This window comes from Phoca vitulina, unplaced genomic scaffold (genome assembly GCF_004348235.1).
Source record: "Phoca vitulina isolate PV1807 unplaced genomic scaffold, GSC_HSeal_1.0 scaffold9, whole genome shotgun sequence".
Classification (NCBI taxonomy): domain Eukaryota; kingdom Metazoa; phylum Chordata; class Mammalia; order Carnivora; family Phocidae; genus Phoca; species Phoca vitulina.
This window is the reverse complement of record NW_022589712.1, coordinates 16,355,708-16,379,438: the sequence shown is the minus strand read 5'-3', so window position 1 is coordinate 16,379,438 and position 23,731 is coordinate 16,355,708. Positions and strand designations below refer to the sequence as shown.

General features: G+C 45.3%; 1 protein-coding gene and 1 long non-coding RNA gene across 3 annotated transcripts in view; one reads left to right on the top strand and one right to left on the bottom strand.

The window, feature by feature from the left end:
• Positions 1–1,318: 1,318 nt before the first annotated feature.
• On the bottom strand, positions 1,319–8,370 carry LOC116634415. The gene is made up of 4 exons (XR_004299966.1): positions 8,129–8,370; positions 4,874–5,032; positions 3,814–3,953; positions 1,319–1,440 (listed from the first exon to the last, which is right to left on the bottom strand). It is a non-coding gene; the product is annotated as an uncharacterized LOC116634415 (long non-coding RNA).
• A 1,342-nt stretch (positions 8,371–9,712) lies between these two features.
• The window catches only part of PPP1R14C (protein phosphatase 1 regulatory inhibitor subunit 14C), an 83,179-nt gene continuing 69,160 nt past the window's right edge, over positions 9,713–23,731 (top strand). For both annotated transcript variants that reach the window (XR_004299965.1, XM_032407669.1), the window contains exon 1: positions 9,713–10,139. Coding sequence is in view for 1 of the 2 variants with exons in the window: in XM_032407669.1 (XP_032263560.1) it covers positions 9,840–10,139 (300 nt within the window). In the remaining variant the exon portion in view is untranslated. The remainder of the gene's footprint in view (positions 10,140–23,731) is intronic.

The window sequence follows — 23,731 nt, the reverse complement described above, 5'->3', positions numbered from 1 at the left end:
CCATAACCCTATGGCCTTGCCCTAAACACAGCCCTGTCCTAACACCCATGCATAGAACCGAGGGCAGACTGGGGACATTCAAGTCAGATTTTACTATCAGCTAGGCCAGCCGAAGCAAAATAAGATCCCAGCTCCACTTCCTATAAAACCTTAGGTTGGAGGTAGGGGTTACTTAACTTCCTGTAGCTTGATTTCCTTATCTTTCATATGAACATAGTGATCAATATTGTAGGTAGATAATCATGTGGCATTGTGGGAACTTTAATGAGATAACATTTATAATAAAATGCCTGACGCCTAACAGATGTCAGTGATGAGTAGCTTTTGGTATTGTTAGACTCAAAATATTATCACCTTGAGTCGTCTGCTCCAGATAAGATTAGTTCAGGACCTGCCGACCCTGTTGTGGGTCCGCTTCTCCATGGAGGACACCATAAGCAGAGTAGAATCAGCTCTAGATCATCATCTCCAGTGTAATCACAAGGCCAAGGAAAAACCTTTTCTCCCATCTCCCTCTGCAGCAGCTAAAGAGTTCAGTTTCCAGAAGAAGGACCTTCCAGATCTTGAGACAATTGACCCTGGGAATGTCAAGCCCTTCATGAATAACCAGCCCTCTGTCCCCTGGGATGGGGCCCACTGTAACACAATGCAACATGCAATATAACACAATCAACACAGCATAATAACCCCCACAGTCTTGAGAGACACACATGGGAACAGGGATGTTGATTCCTAAAGCAAAGATTCTTGCGTCATCCTCTACAGCAATGGTGTGCAAATAGATCTATCTCACACTTTCTTTACCATTTATCCATCAATGGCCACTTAGATTGTTTACATATCTTGGTTATTATAAATAATGCTGTAATAAACATGAAGGTGCAGGTATTTTTTAGTTAGTGTTTTTGTTTTCTTTGGGTAAATACCCAGAAGTAAAATTGCTGGATCTTATGGTAGCTCCATTTTTAATTTTTTGAGGCACCTCCATACTGGTTTCCACAGTGGCTGCACCAGTTTGCATTCACACCAACAGTGCATGAGGGTTCCTATTTCTCCACGTCCTCATCAACACTTACTATTTCTTGTCTTTCTGATATTGTCATTTTAACAGGTGGGAGGTGATATGTCATGGTTTTGATTTGCATTTCCCTGGATTAATGATGTTGAGCATCTTTTTAAATACCAGTTGGCTATCTGGAGTGTCTTCTTTGGAAAAATGTTCAGATTCTCTGCCCATTTTTTAAATTGGATTTTTTTTTCTTTTGCCCTTGAGTTGTATGAGCTCTTTATATATTTGGGATATTAGCCCCTTGTCAGTTACATGATTTACGTATATTTTCTCTCACTCACCAGGTCGCTTTTTCATTTTGTTGATGATTTCCTTTGCTGCGCAGAATCTTTGTAGTTTGATACGGTCCCACTTATTTACTTTTGCTTTTGCTGTCGGATTAAAAACAACAACAACAACAACACATCACCAAGACTGATATCAAGAACTTTAGTGCCTATGTTTTCTTCTAGGAGTTTTATAGTGTCATGTCTTACATTCAGGTCTTTAATCCATTTTGAGTTAATTTTTATGTATATAAGATACTGGTCTAGTTTCATCCTTTTGCATGCGGCTGTCTAGTTTTCCCAGCACCATTTATTGACGAGAGCATGCTTTCCTCCTTGCGTATTCTTGGCTATTTTGTCATAAATGAATTGGCCACATATAGTGGCTGTATTTCTGGGCTCTCTATTCTGTTCCATGGATCGATGTGTCTGTTTTTATGCCAGTACCATACTGTTTTAATTGCTTATAGCTTTGGACTCAGCTCGGTTTTTATCAAAGTTTTCCGAGGAGGAAATAAAAACTAGTGTCTCATTCTAGTGTCTAGAGGACAATGCCCAATTATTATTGTTATTATTATAGATATTAAAGTTTATAAGCTGTTTGTAATTACAAAATGGCTCAGGGCTTTGCGGGGCATGGTTCCCGACCTGGTGCCAGAGGGCGAACGGTTTGTTTCTGGTCCATGCTGAGGTAAGTGCAAAACTCAAGAATTGGTGTCTCGAAAGTTTTAGGGACATTTGACATTGTCATAGGACCAGTGGGATAGCCTGGGGTCAGAGGGCAGGGATCAGACTCGCTGGGTGTGTTGAAGGCGGCTCAAGCTACAGATCAGCTGTGTGCCTCAGGACCACACCTCTTCCCACAATGCCCTGGGAGAAAACAAAACTGGTGCTGCCCCACAGATGGCCTAAGCTGGTGGTGGCCTTCTGACCAGTCCTAATTTTACAGCTTGAAAACAACAGCTGGGGGAGCCTGTGATCAGCTGATGGTGGAGTCTTGATAGGAGTAGAGTTGGAATGACAATTTGATTTTACACCTGATGCCTCAGCCGTATCTCATAACAGCCTCCAACCAACCAGGTGCTCAAAAGCCGAGACAATGCTGGAGGAAGAGGTGACTCAAGATCCAGCTCAAGTGTAGGGTCTTGGGAGGTCTGGGTGACAACCGTTTCCTTTGCTTACTATGGAAACCTAGTAAGAATCCTCGGAGTGTCTCTGTAGAGGGGAGAAGTGTGACTTCCTATGATTTATAGGAACAGCCAGCATCAGACAGGGCCTGTACTGAGGAGTGACGAGATCTGCATTTTTGTGTATTTATATTGGACTATCAAGAAAAAAATGTGTTGAGCCAGAAGTGGAGATGGTTTCACTCATGTATCGCTTTGGGGTGCCCACCATGTTGTAAGCACTGTTGTTGGTCCTGAGAATACAGACTCCACTCGGTCACATATTTGTCTTCAGGGGTTTATTGTCTGGTGGGAGGGACAGATGACCTAAAAGACTCCTTCCATCATCATATAATATATACTGCTATGTAAAACATACGTAATATATAAAATATAACATCTTATATAATTATATATATAATTTTTCAAGTGGTCGTAAGAGTGAGGAAGGGAAAGAAAGAGAGCAAAGGGACAGGTGTTCAGAGAGAAGGCCTGTCTGAGGAGGTGACATTTGAGCAGAGACTTGATCACAGAAAGACTTGATGGGCGATGTGATAGATAGATGGTGGCCAAGGGGCAGACATGAGAGTGAGACCTTGCTAGGAAATTGGCAAGAGCTTAGTTAGGGAGGTGACTAACCCCAGCTGGGAGTGTGAAGGGTTAGGCTGGCGCCATGCGGAACTGGGAGGTGAGGTTGTAGGCACAGACAAAAGTAGACAGGAGTGTTCCGTATTTGGGAATCCCAGGCTACGTAAGGTGATGGGCAGAGTGAGGTGTGTGTGCCTGGGGGTGCAGTGGGGAGTATTTGAACACATGCTGGAAAAGAAAGCAAGAGAAGCCTTAGGGGCAATGTGAAGTTGTTTGGACTGTAGCCTGAAGAGAACGGGAAATATGGAGGGAATTTTAAGTATATGATATGATATGATCACATTTGCTTTTAGAAAGCTCTCTGTGGGAGCAATAGAAAGAATGGGTGGAAGGCAGGGTGTGGAGGCAAGCAAGGAGACCACAGAAGAAACCCAGATGAGAGTGTGTGGACAGAGAGGAGAGGAGAGGGCAGATAGGACCCAGACAAGCATGGGATCATTAGGGTTTGCTTATTGATGGATTGGACACAGTGGATAAGACCAAGAATTTTTAAGTGTAACAAGAAGTGAATGGTGTTACGCAGTCCTGCCAGAAGGCAAACTGGAAGTGAAGCAGTTTCAGCTTGGAAGATGGTGTTTTGGTTTGAATTTGTTAATTTGGGGATGACTAAAAGACATCCAGGTGCAGGTCCCAACTGAGTAAGCAGTTGGAGATACATGCTTACCTTCCTTTATTTGGCTTTGCCAATGGAGACAATAACTGAATCACGCTCTAAGGTTGGTGGCAACAGGATGCCTATGGAGATGATTTCCCACTGCTTGCTTCACATCCCTGAAGTGAAGATGTGCCTGTGGCCATAATTTCCTGGGGACATTGTTGGAACAACAGTGAGTCAGTCCCCTCCGCCTGTTTATGGCATGTTATGTTCACACACAACAGCGGGCACTATTTTACTGTTTTAGGTGCTTTATTTCCAATGACTCATTTTCCCTTAGAACAACCTGTTAGACAAGCACTGCTGATTGTTCTCTAGATGGAGACATGAGAAGGCACAGAGAGGTGAAGAGACTTGCCAAGGTCACACAGCGCCTATGTCGCAGAGGCCAGATTCAACCCAGGCAGCTGGGCTGCAGGGCTTAGGCTGGTAACCACCACAACATACTTGTCGGCAAACTGGACACTCTACCAACCCCTGGTGTCCTCTCTGATCTTTACCCTCGAGGCCCTTCACCATTCCCTGAGGGAGGAGCATGGGGGTCCAGCAAAAGGTATATCTTTATGTCCAGAATATTTTTCCTCTTTAGTTCTTTCGTGGCATCTTCAGGAGGATCACACACATGCCCGAGGTCCGCCATTTTGGGCCAAAGTTGTTTACCAGAACACTTGATAACCTAATAATGACAGAAAGAGAGTGCCAGGGGAATAAATAACCAGCCCCGAGTGTGCCATGAAGGCTAAGGAGAGCCAGGATCTGTTCTCGTAGGGACAGCTTTGGCTGACAGCAGTGCTTTCCCAGCTCTGGGCTGCAACCCTTCAGTGGGTTGGGAAATCTGTTTCGTCGATTGTAACCAGCATTCCTTCCAAATAATGCAACGGAAGAGAATAGGACGTGTAGGGGGTGTATTACATGTAATATGCGCAAGTTATGTGTGTGGATATATGTTTGGGTCATGACATAAATGTACTTGTTATTGAATGTTTGGAAAATGCTGAGCTAGAGCACTTTTTACTGTGCGGTCCACGGCCAAAACCATACTCACTGTACGACTATAGCCCCCGCTTACCTGTGGTTTCAGTTACCCATGGTCAACTGCGCTCCAGAAGTGGACGAGCCTCCTTCTGACATGTCAGAAGGTCAGTAGCCGCCGAATGAATGCTACGTCATTCCCCTCGTGTCATCTCATCACGCAGGCATTTTATCATCTTGAATCATCACGAGAAGGCTGCGTGCAGGACAAATAAGGTGTTTTGAGACCGGGATGCCACATTCACACAACTTTTTTTATAGTATATTGTTATGATTGTCCTATTTCATTATTAGTTATTGTCGCTAATCTCTTACTATGCCCAATTTATAAATTAAACTTAACCATAAGTATGTGTGTATAGAAAAAAACATAGTAAATATAGGGGTTGGTACAATCTACGGTTTCAGGTGAGACTGTATCCCCTGTGGAGAAGGGGGGGCTGCTGTATCTTCTTCTCTAATGAACTGATATAGGCGTTCGTCTGTGTACTTTAACTCTACACATATGTGCACAGTGCATCGGCACTAAATGTGGTATTCCTGCAGACCTGAAGCTTGGCCCAGAAACCTGCTCTAGCTCATGATTTGGGGAGTTGGTGGCAGGTAGATGGCAAGTTGTCAAAATGGAAGCTTTAGCAGGAGACAAAATCCCCTAGAAAGAGTGTGAATGAGCAAAGAGAAGAGGGTAGAATCTGGGGAACCATTTACCTTTAAGGCAAGGATACTGGAAAAGGAGCTCAGAAGACCTGGACAAAGAGGTGGGAGGGAAACCAGGAGGGTGTTGGCATGGGAGCCAAGAGAGGAGAGAGTCCGAAAAGCAAGGAGAGGTTCAAGATTGTCAAATGTGGCAGGAGGTCAAGTGAGGTAAGACCTGGAAGGCTCACACTGAATTGAGCAACAAGGAGTTCCCTGGTGACGTTGGTTGGTGCCTTCAGTCCAGTGGTGGCCGCTCTACTGTGGGGGGAACTGAATGGTGACCAGGGAAGACAGACATGGGGCGGGGGGGGGGGGGGGGGGGGGATGGGCAGCTCTTCCAAAATGTTTGGCAATGAAATGGGGAGGGCAAGAAGCTGTTGGCCAGACGGGGGATAACGGGTTCCTCCAGAGACAAATTTGGCCCTAGTGTTACAGAAAGACAAAATCTTCACAAGCTAGGCTTATAGGAAGGTACGGGACATTTAGCCTCTGTTAGAAGGGATGAGGTGAAACTATGGATTCCCACCGCCTACCCCCATCCTCTCTGAACAGACGAGTAAGAATTTCTGGCAATTGTGGAGACAAAATTTTGCAACGGTGACAATGACTGCTGATGTTCTGGTTATTTATATGAGTAACGGCTAAGTTTATTTTGGGATTATGATTCCAAATTGTAATGCACAATGCAATCAAAATCCCAGTTAGGAGGAGGAAAAGAAAAAGAGGATGAAACGGTAGCCAAAAGAAAAATGACATTGATAGGTTATCAACATTAGTGCTATCACTGCATAAGGAATAATGAACTAATGGACTGTATTCTGAAACAGAAAATGCCGTGGGTAACTGATAGAATCCAATGGGACAGATTAAATTTCTTCTACTTTTATGATGAAAACCAGACTTGAAATTACTTTTGATTTGTCTTTGGCTTTACCACATGTTTGAGGGAATTCGGATGTAGGCACCTTATCACTGACATTTACTAGTCAAGATAAGAATTTTCTGTTCAAGTTTGTGGGCCGTGGGGACTGCCATTATCACAGCCTCCAGGTGGATTACCAGGTGTTGCATAATTATTGCGCCATCTAGTCTGTAAGGAGTAAGGAAATTTGCATTTGAGTATAAATATTTGTATTTAATCTTTGTTTCCCTGGGGGGGTGAAGAAAGCTGGGACCCCTGATAAAGTCACCTTATTTAACAAACGTTGGGCATAGAGATAGTTTTCAGAGATGAAGGAACTATATATAATTCCTAAAATAAACTTTCTCCAGACCAGAGAGCAATTTAAGAAAATGCAAAGCTATGAAGAAAGGATATTGGCGAATCTTCCTTAGGTTGCTTTCACAGCAGTGAGTAATTGCCTTAAGGTAAAAGCTCATCTCTTGTGTTCTAGAAAATTCTCAGACCATTCAAGTCACTAAAAACCATTCATTGTTTTTGATTAACCAGCATGTGAAGAATCTTGTCTAAATGGGTTAGACATGAAAGTGTTTGCCTTGAACAAAAACGTATAGTCTTGAAGATGAGAAATATTGCTGGTTTTGCTCAATTTAGTCATCTATGTAAAGGGTCTCTGGCCTGAGAATAAACCCCTTATTCCCAAATATTTTGAAACATGGAATTAAGTGTGTGTGTGTGTGTGTATGTATATGTGTCTGGCCTGAGAATAATCCCCTTATTCCCAAATATTTTGAAACATGGAATTAAAGTGTGTGTGTGTCTGTGTGTGTCTGTGTGGTGGGGAGTTCCCTTCAAGTGTACATCATGTCCTGGGTGGAGCAAATGGATTTACAGGAAGAGGAACTTTCATGTTAGTTCAACTCCTAATTGTAAGTCAAGGTGACTCATTTGGGCAACGAAGGTCAAGGTATGTGAGGAAAGAGACGGACTCCTCACTGGCTATTTTTTCATAAGTGAAGATGCTTAAAACCCTAAGTTTCTTCTTAAATGTCTCTTATTACCTGTCATTTTTGAAGTTGTAAGTGAAAGCTGAGTTTTAAGCACAAAGGAAAAAAGGATCCTACACAGTGAAAAAAAAATTGACACAAGAATTTCTCAGAAAGAACTTAGTGAATTTTTATGAACTCTTTGAAGTTGTTCTTGAATGACTGAATTCATTGTCCAAAGACTCAAAGGAGTTGGAATTGGTTGGAATTTTCCACTCTTTGCCATACTCCTGGATCACAGGCACAATTTTTCAAAATATTGGTAGAGCCAGGTCCTAGTGCCAGAATGAGGGAGACATTTTATGTAGTTTCTCCTTCATTAACTATAATTTTAGCTGTTTTTGTTTTGACTGAAATTCTCCTGGTTGGTTCAGTTGGTTAAAGCTGGGGCTAGCTAACTTGGACCAGTGCCAGATATCTGGAGACAGACAAGCTTATTCTGTCATTGATCACCACCTCCTTCCATCCTCTTCCTCCTGGCCAACAGAGGTACTCACCCTCTTGGCTACGTGTTCAGGGTTTAGAACAACCTCTGATGCCCCAGGCAGTTTGAGGGTGGAGGTGATGTGGAAAACAGTCATCAATCTCTAGGGGCCAATCATGGTAGTTCTATGTCCTTTGTCTGTGAAAAGTTGGGTGGGGAACCTACCTTGAGGACAGTTGGCCTCTTCCATGGGGTAGAGAGGTTTCAGCCTTGACCCCCTCTAATTGTGATAGGACTCCAGCCATCCCATTTCACACAATCCCCCACTAGATCCTTTACTTTCACTCTTCAGGGCCTGCCCTGATGATGAGCTTCAGATATGGAACTCCTTGGGCAAATCCCTTCTCAGGCTCTTGGTGAAAACCTCAAAGGGACGGAACAAAGCTGATCATAAATCTGGGTAGAGCAGACCTGCACACTGGTTGATTGCAGAGCTGGAAAAGCCAGGGAGAAAGTTGTTGGTTACTTCTTTAATTTCCCTTTACAGCTGTTGGTCTAGAACCCCACACAGGGATACCCTAGAAAATGTTCAGAAGAAATCAACTTTATCTACTTTCCTTCTGAGAAACTTTTTTGAGTAGCTGCTGGTAAACTTCACCAGCTTTTTCAAGAAGTTCACAAAAGCCACTTAATGTGTTGGAGCATCTTTGTGGTTTCTTTCGGTTGCCTGAACAGAAATGTAATGCTAGGAACAAGAGACGTATAGTAGTGTCTCCCTATAATTTTACACACATCCACATGCAGTTCTCTGTTTATAATTTCCCTCCCCATCTCTTTGCCCTAAACCTTTATAATAAGTTCATTCATTTGTAACTCTACTTGGCTGCCTGATGTTTGTAGAGTAGAATTAGTGCAATTGCTTTCCCCAGTAAAAAGAGGTAGCTTGGCAGTGGTATTGAGAGAGAGGAAAGCTGACTGGCCAGGGAATGCAATACTAGAAATATAAGCCCAGTAAACAGCACTGACTCCTTTAGAGAAATGTTTGCTGTCTGGGAGTCCCCAGCCTCTTAGCCAAGCGGTGGATCAAGCCTGCAGCCCTTTAGATACAAAGATATATGAATGCTCTGCCTGCGAATAAACAGACACTTTGTAAGGAGAGAAAAACTGGTCTGAAGAGAATTTCTCAGGCGCTTTGATTGTCTGATTGCACAAACATCGCCTCGTCAATTTTTCTCACAATCTAAGAGAGGAAGTGGCATGAATAGGAATGTGTTTGGAGCTGGAGGGTGGGGACAGGAGGGAGAGGTGGGAGGGCAAAGAAAACCTTCAAGAGGAACATGCGACGCGGTCCCTCCCCGCGTCCCTCTCCGGGCGCTCCCCTGCCCCCCGGGGCAGCGCCGGGGAGGCGGGGGGGCCCAGGCCGCTGGAGGCGGCGGGTTTCGTGCGCTCCGGCACTGCTGGGAGCGAAAGGCGCAATTCCGCGTCTCCGGGAGGAGAGGCCACGGTCACCCGCGCGGAGGACCATCTCTGGCACCAGACCCAAGCCGGTCCTCTCCGGTGTCTACGCACAGGCGGCCGCGCGTGCCCACGCGCACACATTCCCGCCTCCGCGCGCAACTCCCACGCCCCGGGCCCTGTGCCCGCGAGGCGCCAGACCCGCCTCCCCCGGCGGGACCTAGAGGGTCCTCGGCGGCGTCTTTAAGGCCGCCGTCCCCGCCCCTCCCTCTTCCCCGCCCTCCCCCGCCCGTCCTCCTCCGTGTCGCCGAGGCTCCTCCCGACCTCCCCACGAGCCGGGCTGCCGGGCGTGCGCGGCGCGCGGAGCAGGTGCGGCCGAGCCCCTCGCATGCCGCTGCCGGGCCGGAGGTGCTAGCGGCGCCGGGCGCGCTCCGCCCGCCCCTCCTCCGGGCCGCACTCGGGCTCTGGCGCGCGCGGGGACATGTCGGTGGCGACGGGCAGCAGCGAGGCGGCCGGTGGGGCCGGCGGCGGCGGCGCGCGGGTTTTCTTCCAGAGTCCCCGGGGCGGCGCCGGCGGCAGCCCGGGCTCGAGCAGTGGCTCAGGCTCCTCCCGGGAGGACTCGGCGCCCGTGGCCGCGGCGGGGCAGGTTCAGCAGCAGCAGCAGCAGCGGCGCCACCAGCAGGGAAAAGTGACAGTGAAATACGATCGCAAGGAGCTTCGGAAGCGGCTGGTGCTGGAGGAGTGGATCGTGGAGCAGCTGGGTCAGCTGTACGGCTGCGAGGTACCTGAGCGCGGGGCCGGGAGGGTCGGGGGCCTCCCTCGCCCCACTGTGCCCACACCGGAATTCTCCAGGGCTCCAGCTCTCGGGTGCGCACCGCCCTGTCTCCTGGGGACCCAGCGCTGGGAGCGAGGCGCAGGGCGTTCTCTCTCCGGGGTGCCCTCTGGCGCCGGGGCGCCACAGTTGGGACGCCCCTGCCTGGGTCCAGATGCCGGGTGCCCGCAGTGGGGAGCGTTGGGTTTTGCTAAGCACCTTGCTTTTCTCGGAGCCCGGGGCGCCTCTAGCCTCCAGCTGCAGCTACCCTCAGAAGGGCTCACCCCAGCTGCGCCTAACCCAACAAGAACAGTACTCACTGCTGAGATCCTGGCAATCCCGATTTCTGTGGAGGGGGAGCAGGGAAGGTACCTGAAAGCTGCTTAACGGAGAGGAGAGGTTCTGGGGATCCCAGAGGACCCCTCGGTTCCTGAAATTCTACATCAAAATCATGAGATGAACGCTTTCCCTTTTGCAGCGAGCCCCGACGCGCGTCCCCATAATTCATCCTTGCATTTACCCAAGCTGCACGCGTTGGGCTTTGTTGAAGCAGCTTTTTTTTTTCCCCCTGGTCGAGCTCGGTTACTCCCATTGATGGGCGCAGGGTGAGAGCCTTTGGCAACCTGGAAGGGTGCCTGGGTGAAAGGAAGGTAGCTCTGCGGGTGGTGTGCGGGATGCCCGGAATCCACCAGCTTCCCCTCCGCGGCGACCCCTGTGACTTCCCACGGTTCAGGGGCTAAGGTTCATACACAAGTCCGACGGACGCGTAGATGCTTGATGTTAGGAGAAATATTTAGAATAAACTGTAACAGACGTCTGCTAGAAAAATGACTGAAGCCAAAATGATTCCCCATGAGAGTCTTTAATAACAGCGATTCTGAATGAAGTATTGTACTTCTCCTAAGGGCGTGGAGTTTGGGAAGGGTGGGAGAATGGAGGGGATTAATAATTAAGGATTTGGCTTCTAAGTTAAAGCAGGTTTGTGTCCATACAGCTGTTAGCGCTGTTCAGCAAAAATGAAAGCCAGATGAACTCACTGGCTTTTCTCCTGGTTTGGGGTATTCTGTTTTTCACACATTTTATGGCCTATTGTGAACACATCCTTTCCTTAACATTCTCATGGTAGGAGGCAACAGCATCCTCATTAGGGACTACTGATGAATGATTAGGATATAATGAAGCTTGACTATATGACTAATAGGCTTGTAAAAATATATTGTTTCCCCAGCCTGGCTCTTACAAAAAGCCATTTTAATTGCATAAATAAAAACCGGCCAACATAGGAAGTGTTTCTGGGATTTCTTTCTTTCTTTCTTTCTTTTTTTTTTTTTTTTTGTAGGAAGTTGGCAAAACTCTTTCAAGAAACACTGTATTTGATTTAGATGGGATTACTGTTGGGTGGATGGATGTGCTCAGTCTTGCCTCTGTAGAATCCAATTAATTTTCATTTATTTCATACTGACCTTTATACTCCATTTTGGATTTGGAGAAGATTTAATAGAAAAACTACTGTTGAAATTAAGAGTGCTTTAGCAGTGCTCCTTTTATGGGAGGCTAATTAGGTGTAGTTGGGGAAACTAGAGAGTTCTGGCCCCTTAGCAGGTTGGCAAATCAAAAAATTTAAAAATTCTTCAGAATAATTGGGGAAAAATGGTGGATTGGATGTTCACTGTATTGAACATGTAGGTTAGATACATATTTTAAAGGGTAAACATCACCTTGAATCTTTTCCTGGTACATCTCTTCTCCTATTTTAGACCTTCTGGCATACAGCAAACTGGAGATTTGAGAGAGGGCTTCATGCTGCCTGCATGTCATTACAATGTGGCAAGTGTTTCTCTTTAAGTTGTTTGCTCTGTCATTTTAGGTTTAAGGAATATTGGTCATTGAGAAGGTTGTTGGCAGTTTGTAATTACCAAGCTGATGACCATCTTCCTTTAATGACAAAAAGCATGTGGATTCATAAATAGGCGTATAAAGAATTGTTGTCTCCCATCTATTTCTCCACCGGTGGGGCTCTATTTTTAGCTTAGCTTCTCTGGTCTGTAGCCTTTCCTTGCTGATGTCTTCAAGTATGTCAGCCCCTGCTTTCTGAACCGAGAAGGACTAATCGCTCTGAATCTCATGAATATAGAGGGTGGGGAATGTTCCTTTTACACTTAAAATTGGTAATGTTGTCAAATTTTTACTGCATGCAATTGACACAGAAAGCGAATTTGCCAGACTTCAAACTGGCCGGGGGCCTGAGCTTTCTGCCAAATTGGGGGAGATGATGAACACATATTTAATTTCAGAAGAACTTATATCAGGCCAGTCAGCAGTTGGATGACTTGTCCTTTTCGGAATAGAAAATAGTGATCTTTTGGAGAGGCATAGAGCATGATATTTAAAATTAGGAGTGGGAAAGAAGAAATACACAGAATAACTTCCTGGCTGTGGTCTTGTCTTGAAGTTTGCAGTGGCCAGTCAATTTTGTATGGAGAATAATCTGAAGACAGCATCTGTGGAGTGCTTATTAGGTGCTGTTCTCGGCACTTTGTATGGACTAATTGATTTAGTCTTTACAACAGCCCTATGAAGAGGGTGCTGTTGTCTGTTTTACAGATGAAGAAACTGAGACCCAGAGTAAGAGGCTTTCCCAAGCTCGAAGAGCTGGTGAAGGGCAGGGCATGGGGATGGGAGTATGAACCGCGGCCGTGTGGCTCTGAGCCCACATGCTAATCACCGGGCCCTGCCTCTTGAGTTTGCAGGGGCCCATGCAAGAGAACAGATGGAGGCCCTCATAACATAGGTCTAAATATTTAAAAATAATGCATTTGTAATGAGCATGATATAAAATTTATTCTGTCTACCTCCCTTTACAATGATATCTCCATAGTGGCCTGGAAGGCTAGGTTTGATTTTTGAATTCTCAGACTTCCCAGAGCTCACAGCTGGAATGCAGCTGGAGAATCCCCTGGCCTCGCGCCTGCTTTCTTTTCTTCCCACCCACAGTACAGTCTCACCTGCTGAAGAGCATTGTGTCCGCTCGCATACCCAATCTCTGTCTACTCTGTCTACCCTTCATCATACCTTTGGCTCAGACCAGTGGCAAAGGCCCCCTTGGGAGGACAGATCCAGGAGGAGCCTGTTCATGCACTGGAAATGGCTTGGTATTGGATCAGGAAACTCTGGGGATCTGCAGCAGAGCTTAAAACCAGACAGAGGGACAGCGGTTCCAGGTAGGTGGGTCCAGTTGGTCCTAGGAGCTCTGCAGGAAGATGGGTGTGGGAGGATTAGGGCCCAGGACCATGGCCCTTCTTACCCAGTCTAAGGGCAGTATTGCTGCACACCACATCAAACAGCCTTTTGGATATAGAGATAAGTGTTTTTTATAAATTCTAAAATGCTTAGTTATGTTTATAGTTATTTTCCATTTCATCTTCTTGTACAGATAGTTAAATTTTCAGCTAAGGATTTGGTTATAATGGAACTGTTAGGATGGATCTGTATCCTCATTTAAGAATTTCTGTTTTGAGACATTTTCATATCTCATCCAGACCCAGACAGTTTTTAAGAGCGTTTGAAATCTGGCATCGAGTCTCCTTTGACAAGTGTTGCAGGATGGCTTACTGGATAAGTCATATCATTTTTTCTCATCTTGCCCAGTATCAAGATAACATCTGTACTTCCAGTTTTGCAGTTTGATTTGTTTTGATGGTGACCCTAGAAAGAAATACCCTTTAGATTGCTGCCTGACACACGGACACATGGATGTATGAAAGACACATGGATTCACAAAGCACCGCTTAATATTACCATGTATGCTAGAGAAAAAAATGACAAGGGTAGTGTAAAATATGACTTTATTAATGTTTAAATACAATGTTCTATTTCCTTTTCCAGAATTGCTGGTTGTGACCCTCTAAGTTGATTTCAGGGGGCCCTGGGTGGCTCAGTCAGTTAAGTGTCCGACTCTTGATTTTGGCTCAGGTCATGATCTCAGGGTTGTGAGAGGGAGCCCCACATCTGGCCCAGTGCAGACAGGGCATGGAGCCTGCTTAAGATTCTCTCTCTCCCTCTCCCTCTGCCCCTCTTTTTCTCTCTTAAAAAATTAATTAATTAATTAAAAAATAAATAGATTCCATAACATTTTTGGACAGTGGCATGCAGTTTTAAAAATACTCCTCCAGGGGCACCTCAGTGGCTCAGTCAGTTAAGCGTTTGACTCTTGATTTCAGTTCAGGTCATGATCTCAGGGTTGCGAGATCAAGCCCCGAGTTGGGCTCCGCGCTCAGCGGGGAGTCTGTTTGAGATTCTCTCTCTCCCTCTGCCCTTCCCCCCTCTCTGTCTCTCTAGAATAAATAAATAAATCTTAAAAAAAAAAATACTCCTCCAGAAAGGGAAAAGCCTAAACATATGTGATAGAATTACCTGGTGTTTATTAAATGATCTCTGTGCATCAGGTATGATTCGTGTAGTCCTAGTAACAACTTCTGATATTCTCATTTTGTCAGTATAGAAAGTGAGTCATGGAGATGCCAGAAAGTTGCCCCAGGGCCCACAGCTGAAATGTGGCAGTGCAGGGCCATGTCCAGGAATTGTGATGCACCCCCTTGCACCGACTGCTTCTCGAGGCAGGACAGCTCCAGGCACCTTCTGTGAACTTGTGTGTGTTGTGTACTCCCCGAGAAGTGGCTGTTGGAGCCTCTGAGTTGGCTGATCATGCCCGTAGGGGGAACACCACTGGGGAGTTGTTCTTATACCTGGATCAAGCTTCTAGCTTTAAGTTCAGGTCCTTGTTTTGTATATAGATTCCCACTCTAACAACATCACATTTCCCTGTTTTGCTGCTTTCTTAGTACCTGAGCCAGAAGGTAGAAGCTATTGCTTAGAACTTGGTTTGTGGATCATTCGGTGAATCTCCATGTGTTTGGGTATTGGAGAATGAATAGGCTTTTTAAAAGAACTGCTTTTTTTTTTTTTTTTTTAAACCTCCGTAAACTCAATCTGTAAAATATTAAGGAATAAATTAAACGTGTTAGAAGTCTAAGAATAAAAGAATTCTCAATTGCCAAGGGAATAAAAGTGCTTCACACGTTTCCCTTTGGAACAGTAGGTAGGGAAATTCGGGGTGGAGGCGGTGGTTAAGAGAGTAAGTGTTCCGTGGCTAGAAGAACCTGAAGTCACCTCGTGGCCCCAGCATTCAGTAGTCGTGAGAGTGTAGGTAATTTCCGTAACCTCTCTGAGCCTCACCTTCCGCTATATTTAAGGGGATCACCCTGGCCTCTTTGCAGGGTTGTCGTGAGGACCGGATGGGAAAGACATGGAACATAGCATCTGGAACGCGGTAGGTACCGTCACTGTTGTACCTTGAACCACAACCAGCCACTAACTACTGCTGATTCTCTGTGATGTGGGCAGAGGACAGGAAGGAAGAGAAAACAAGGCATTCGCATCTATTTGGTGGTAGAATTTGGAGAAGATGAGTGGATACTTTGAGGTCAGGGATATCGGTATGTGTTTGAACTTGAACGTGGGCAAATCGTCTCTATATCATTCCCCTTTCTTCTAGAATCTTCCTTATTCTGGAAGTTCCTGTGGGTTTTCATGTATGTATGGAGAAATTAGACTTCAATCTGCGTGAATTTTCTTTGTGTATGTCCTAGTGTGGGAGAGCGCAGTTCTTCAACCATTAGGCATTTATTTGAATGAATGAAAAAGAGTCAGTCATCAGAAGCCATATTTTAGCATTGAGTGAGTTGGTGGCATTTCTTTATTAGAGTCACAGCTAGGAAAAAAAAAAAAACAGACTTATGGTTTTGTTACAGTAATCCATATCCCACTCTTGCATTATTACTGTTTTATTTTAGCGTTGTTGAAAAGTATACTTACCTTCATTGGCTTATCTGCTCCAAATAGGTGTTTACAAATCGTGGTTGCAGTGCATTGATTTTTCAGCTTAGATCGAGAGAATTCTTTTGAGAATCTGATGTTCCTGGTGTCTCCCGCCCACCCTCTTTTCCTCTGCTTCTGCTGTGCCCCTGACATACTAGTTCTGCCTGCATTCTTGCCTCGGACTCACGCTTTTGCTTCCAGGGTCTTGTGCTTTTCTCCCAGCTCTGAAACGACCTGGCTGCACCTGGCTGCACCTGGCTGCACCTTGCCTCATTGACAGCTCTCCTCGGAGGAGTCTCTCTTTCCAGATGAGGGAAGAGCAAAGTCTGCATTGTTTCTTCCCATGTGGTGCGTGCACCTTGCGCACGATCTCATTTTGCGGTTTACTACCTAGTCTTCCCAGGCCGTACTTGGCTATTTCATGGCTTGAATTTCAAACCGTCCCCTGTCTTTTCAAGGCAAATCTTCCATGCTCTTTCCTTCCCTGCAGCCCAGTCCTCGGCCTCCTCCTGTGCCAGCCAGTGCAGCCGCCCGTCCGGGGGCCTCTTCCCTTCATCGTCCTCCTGCCTTGGGTGGGTTGGCAGCCGGGCTCCCTGCTAGAAACAGCAACCATCACTGGCCACGAAAAACACTTCCCTTCCCCAGTCCTGGATCCCCTCTGGTTGCCACTCTTACTATCTACTTTTCTGGATCTTTCTCCAGACACTGTTTATCCACCACAGCTGCCCTGAGGACCTTGCTGTTTCTCAATCCAGGGGGACTGTGTGAGGCTTTATTTGCCTTGGCCCTCCTGCCACATTAGACGCCCTTGGCCACTCCCCGGGGAAGCCTTTGGCTTCTGAGGCAGCCCCTCCAGGTCTCCCACGCTTCTCTAGCTACTCTTCCAGCCACCTTCTGGGTTTTCTTTCTCTGCCCATCTCTTTGATCTGATGTTGCACAGGGTCTGTCTTTGGGCCCCTGCTCTGCCTCTTGTGTTGTTGTTTTTCTTCCCCCCCGCTCTCTCACGCTCTTTCTGGGTGATACGAATATTCCCGTGGCTTCAGTTGCTGGCCATATGCTGACAACTCTTCAATCTGTATTTTTAGCCCAGATCTGTTTTCTGAGGACCAGACATATTCAGAGAGTTTTGAAATGGATAACTCCACTTAGATGCTCCATGGGAGCCTTGTGAGTAACTGGCCTGCAAATGGAGTTTACCTTCCTCTGCAGACCTCCTCCTCTTCCTCCCTTCCCTCGTGAGTGAATGGCAGGTGCTGCGATCCATGGATGTCCCAGCCAGAGATACTGCTGGCATCCTCTCTCTTGCCTCTGCCCTCCACGTCACACCCGGCAGCCTCGGAGTCTTGTCGACACTCGCTCCTTACGGCTCTGCAACCCGGTGCCTTGACTTCTCTCTGCCACCGCATTCGTGCGACACCTTAACATTTCTCACCGATTGATGCTTCCATCTCAGTTCTCTGCAGTTACTACCGCCCCGAGTCCTGGTATGGCCGCCAGCAGCAGCCCCCTGCTTGTCCACTAATACAGCTCCCCGTGGAGGGCCAGGGGACTTGTACGTTTTGTCTCCCACAGTCAAACTTTACAATAACTTTAGGAGGGGGGGGTGGTGATGTTCTCTTCATTTCTTCATTTTGTAGTGGAAGAAACCGAGACCAGAGAAGCTGTGACCTGTCCCCATCTCAGGTCATGCTGACCCCAGAGGCACATGGCCGCAATGCTGCCCCACAGCTCGATTTACTGAGTTCCTACTGCATACCCCAACCTTGCAGTAACTCTGCAAAAAACTGAGGTGCGGGGAGCTTGAGCAACAGGCCCCGGTCAGAGGCCACGTCCCTCTCAGTGGCAGAGTCAGGAGCAGACACCTGTCTCAGGTTCCTGGGCTGGGACCTCCCCCTCTGAGCCCTCCCCTCCAACTGCCCCTCACTGTGGTGATTCAAAGTGTTTTCTGAAATCCAGGCTGGATCCTGTTATTTCCCACGGCCTTCCTGACAAAGCATGAGACCTTAGGCTGCAGCCAGGGCTCAGGGGCTCACCCTGCCCGCCTCTGTAGCCTCATCTCTTGCCCCTGTCCCCCACCCCTGAATGCAGGGCAGACAGGACCCCTTCAAGCTTGCTTCTCTCTCTGCCAGACCATCTCTCCTTACCTCTCCTACCTTACTTGTCCACCTGTTTCCTGTTCTTCAGGCTCACCCTTGGGGTATCTCCTCTAGGAAGCTTCTCTGACACGTCCTCCCTGGCGGGCTGGCTGACAGGCCTCCGCTGGCTTGTGCTTACTCACCCCTTTCTTGGAACACTTCGTGTAATCCTGTCTCGCAGCTTCGTGAGGGCAGGGTCTTGTGGCCCCTGCAGCCCCAGTGTCTCTCACACACCTGGGTGCCCTGAGGTGTCCAGCGCCTGGCCGCCAAGTGAGTGTGACCGAAACTGGCCCTCCAGACCATCTTCTGGAACTGTGCGTTTCAGAAAGACAAACCCCAAATTAACTGCACTAATGTAATTCGGCTCTGCCTGGGTTATAAGTCTATTTTTTCATTGTTGACTCAAAGTTTCAGTTCTCTCCCCTGCTTGTGAATTATATTTGTGCTATCCTTTGAACCTGTGAGCGGAAAGGAAGTGGCAATGGAATAAAACACAGAGGTAGGGGGATGAGAGTCTTCCACGGAAGTAATCACAGGTTACTGCCATTCTTCTGTCTAATTTTAATTTTTCAGTATGTACAAGAATCCTATTTTATTTGCACAGTCATTGTTCATTTCTCTGAGAGTAGCTGTGCTTGCTGGGCAAAGAAGGGGTGAGTGCTTTTCCATCAGCAGATAAGATTCAGAGCAACGGGCTCACACAAGTCTTAATAGAACAGGGAATGTGAGCCAAGATTCCTGCCTCTGCTTCAAAGTTTGGGCCAGTAAAGTCCAACCAGGTTTTTCTGAGTCAGGACTGGTGCTCGGGAAATCTGTTTCACGGTATAAAACCTTAGAAAAAAGAAGAGACCAGAGTGCGGATTCGTCTCTAACACATGACTTTATGGTTGAGGAAAAAATGATCAAAGAAGGGCTTTTCCTTTTTTGAAGAATCCTTAGGGCAGGAAGTAACTTGGGAGTATTGATTGATTGATTCATTCGTTCGTTCCAACAGATACTTGCAAAGATGCGGAAAGGGGAATAGGAAGCCTTCATCCTTGAAAATTGGGTAAGAGGAAAAGAACAAGAAAGGAACCCTTTCTGTTACAAGAGAATGGAGGTGTCCATATGACTGAAAGCCCTTTGCGGGCAGAGACATGTCCTGTTCCCAGTTGTCTTAGTGTATCCAGTACGTTTATTTACTGCATAGTGGCTCTGTGCTTCTCCCTTTACTCAAAGCCTGTTTTCAGGGAAGGATATGATAAATTTGTTCACTTTATAGTGTAAATGACTAAACACACTTTAATTATCTTTCATTTTAATAGGAAGTAAGGTTTTAAGTAAGAGAAAGTAATCTCTTACTAGCCAGCCGAACTTCAGGAATCAATGAACCAGGACAGGATATCTTATTTGTGGGCTCCGGGTCCTTGTTGGCATCTGTGAAATCTATGGAATCAAAACATGTCCATTGTTCCCAGGATGTTATGGGAAGGACCTTGGGCTGCTGCTTAATTACCTCAATGACCTTGGCAAGTCATATTCATGATAGACTTCTGTTTTCAGGTTTTCTTTCCTTACCTGAAAAAATGGGGCTGGTCTAGGGTTTTTAAGCTCTACCCTTTAGAGCTTCTATGATAAAGGTGCCCTACACTGCAGAAAATGGGATTCATTAAAGAGAGGGTGATATTTAAAGCGGTTATCGAAGCGTCTTTCTCTCTTAAGGCAAACCTGAGACAAGCATTAGGCTAGTTCACCAAAGGATCATATAATTGCAGAGCTAATTCCAGTAGCTAAAGTGAGAGTGTATCCGTCCTTCCCTTGGCATGATCTCTTGTGTGACGTGGCTTGGATAGGAAGAATCAGATTGAGAAGCCTTTTAAAAACACCCTCTCTCCCTCCTCCAGCACTTCCTACTATTGACTTCTAAGTGAAATTTGAAATCTTGACGCTGCAGACATCATAGGTACCCTACTGCCTTTTAAAGAAAAATTTAATTGGGTTAACCTTTAAGAAGAGCTGGTGTATTTGACTTAGAAATTTTTAATGTGTAACTTATAATATTGTCTGTTGGGGGGCTTTTCCTGTTCCTATTATTTGTCCTTTACCTTGGCAACTCATAATTGACTAATAGTGGTATTTATTTTTAACTTGTGTTGAGATATAAAATGAGCATCTGAGAGGGAGAAGAGTAGCAGCTTTAGGAAATAAAATTTTTAAAAGGTGAAGGGTACAAAGTAGCCTAAATAAGAGGCTGAATAAATCTGTATAAACAAATTAATTTTCACTGGGGAATTTCTTCCTAGAATGTCATTTTATAGTTCGTTTTAGAATGAGCATGACATGATAGAAAAAATAAATTAAGATTTTTCATGGACACTTCTGGTCGGAAGTGGAAAGCAGTATTTTTTGCTCTTAATAATATTTGTTTATTTTGTATGATGATAGAATCCATAAAGCACCAACAGATAATCCCATTCAATTCACACAAAGACTCTGTGATAGAAGTAGTTACCTCATTTTAAAGAAAGATTTATTTATTTGAAAGAGAGAGAGAGAGAGAGCATGCATACGGAGGGGAGGGGCAGAGGGAGAGAGAACCTCAAGCAAACTCCCCTCCGAGTGCAGACTCAATTCTACAATCCTGAGATTATGACCTGAGCCAAAATCAAGAGTCAGATGCTTAACCGACTGAGCCACCCACGTGCCCCAGTAGCTACCTCATTTTTAAAACAACAGAACTGAGGCTTAAGGGCACCTGGGTGGGCTCAGGTCATGATCTCAAGGTCCTGGGATCGAGCCCCACCTCCACCCCCGTGCTCGGAGGGGAGTCTGTTTGTCCCTCTGCCCCTCCTCCCCCTTGTGCTCTCTCTCTCTTTCAAATAAATAAATTAAATCTTAAAAAAAAAATTAAAACAACAGAACTGAGGCTGAGAGAGGCTTAGTTCCATGCCTGAGTTTAAATTGCCAGCAGGAAAAAGAGGAAGACTCACACTTGGAAACAGTGACCATGTGGGTCACCTCCCTCACCCTGGTCATTTCCAACTATTCTAGAATGTTTGCCCCATACACCGGGCAAAGCTCTTCTGCTTAGTTATTTGATAGATTTTCAAATATGCTTCATCTTAGTTGAACAGTTTACAGGTTTCCATTCTATGTTTGCCATTTATTAGATGCACCATCAACAGGATTCAACGATTTCTTTAGAAAAATTCAAATCCATCAGTACTCAAGTATATATCCTAGGAAGTGTACTACTTATTTCTTGGATTGTCAGTCTGCATGAACAGTTAATATTGGAGCCCTTACACTCTCTAGCTGTCCACATAGATGGAGTTTTGAGGTGAAAAGTTAGAAACTCACTTTAAATAAAACATTGGTTGCAGAGTGGGTATTTTATCCTGCCTGTTTGAAAGCATCAGCTATTACCTGTCACATGATAGAAGTAAAGAAATGATGCTTCTAAATAAAATGTACAAATGCCTTAACAACTTCTTTTGCTTCTGCTAAAGGATATTTTTGTCCTGAGCTGCTTGTTGAATCATCTGTTAATATCTTTTATATTTTATATGTCAGTAGTACAACAGATGTAGATGCTCCGTTCATTTCTGCAAATGTTAAAAGAATCAAATCTGTTTCAAGCCAAATAGGTAAGGTGTTGAGATTTCAGATTGGTAAAGATAATTTTTCTGTTTAGTTCTTATGAGCCAATACTCAACATAACAATTCTAATTAGTCAACTGGTTTTTCTTCTGTTGGTGATGGGGTGTGGCAGCTCTCTGACAAGTCAAGAGAAAATGAGTCATTGATTTGGTGCTAAAACATGATTATGCTTGCCATAATGAAAAGAGCCTACAAATATTACAACTAAAAAAAAATAACATGTACTATCCCTGGTAGACAAGTGCCTTTTGTTAAGCTAGAATATTCCATTTCTTCATCAAACCCCAGATGGTTCAGCATTCAGTAATCTTCTGCCAGAAGCAGTTTATATGGATGGATGTTTAAATAAAACCGTGTGTATTTAGGTAAATAGGACATCATCTAAACTAGCCTGAGACTTTAAAAGTGTTTAGCTGCCAGTCATTTCTCAAACCTCTAGGATATTCGCATGTTAAACTTCAGAGAGGGAGAGTGGGCTGCATTTTATATGTGAAATATCCCAAGTTTGAGTTAACTCATTGCTCTAAAGAAGAAGAAAACGAGGAACTGGTCTGTTTATCATTGACACCTTACTGTAAATTGCCTCGCATAAAGCAGTTTAAGACAGTGAAGGAGGGCGAAGAATGAGATAGAGAATGTATAAAACATTTAGTGAAGTGTAGATTCTCAAGTCAGCCATTATGATGAAGCCACCGGCCCACCCCACCTCTGCAGGTGTGAGGCGGGGGCTCTGAGCAGGTCTGGTGGGCGTGGCGTGGACCAGCCTTCTCAAGGAATTCAGGCTGTCTTTTTCCCTCTGGCCCCACTTTACAAAATCACAACAAATGGAAAAGTTCCTAGATATGGCTTCCTGCTGGTGGTAGGAAATAAGTTGTCTCATTTCAGAGATCCCTTATTGGTTTAGACCTTGGGTTCCTTTTAAATGCTTAATGCCTGACCTGGGTGGCTCAGCCGTTAAGCGTCTGCCTTAGGCTCGGGTCATGATCCCAGAGTCCTGGGATCGAGCCCTGCATCGGTCTCCCTACTCAGCAAGGAGCCTGCTTCTCCCTCTCCCACTCCCCCTGCTTGTATTCCCTCTTCCGTTGTCTCTCTCTCTCTGTCAAATAAATAAATAAAATCCTAAAAAAAAAATAAACAAATGCTTAATGCCTGGCCTGGTGCGGGGCGTCGCATTATAAGGAGTAGGCTTGGTCTGCCCGGAAGGATGAGGCAGGATCCCTGCACCTGCCTTTACTCACAGTGTGGTTATAAGTCGTCATCCTTGGCTTCCTTTAATTTCCCCTTTTAAATGATATAGCCCTCTCAGGGATCTTTTGAGGATTAATAATGTTAAAAAATCATCCCAGGAAAAGCCCATGATATTTATTAAAGTACCACCAGCAACGTCTATGCTTTTTTTGCCATGATCGATTCATCCTTGTTGCTACAAATATTCAAGGTAAAGGTACATTCTTTGGCCAAAAAGAGAACAGAGGCTTTTGGAGTTTTTATTTAGAATTTTTTTTTTTTGAGGGTTTGAAAATTTTGGTCACACACCTGGTTTTATGAATATGGAATAACCTTGCCAGTGTCTCAGAATGAAAGATTTTGTTGGGCTGCTTCAAGAGAATTACCTTTTCGGTTCAAGAGAATTATTGCTTGTGAGTTAAGTGATAATATATCTGTTATCATATAACATTCATTCTGGATAAAAATATTTTTCCTAGGGTATCTCATATGTGCCTAGGAAAAGGGCTGCAAAGATGTGTAATAAATATTGATAGTGTTTTTAGTGTCATTATGGGTGATTTTTATTTTGCTTACATTTTGTCCAATGAACGCATTCCCTTATGTGAGAAATCTAAAGTTATTTTAAAAAAGAGGTGGGCGTGGATATGCCTATTGTCACTGGTAAGGAAAGGGCTCCCTGCC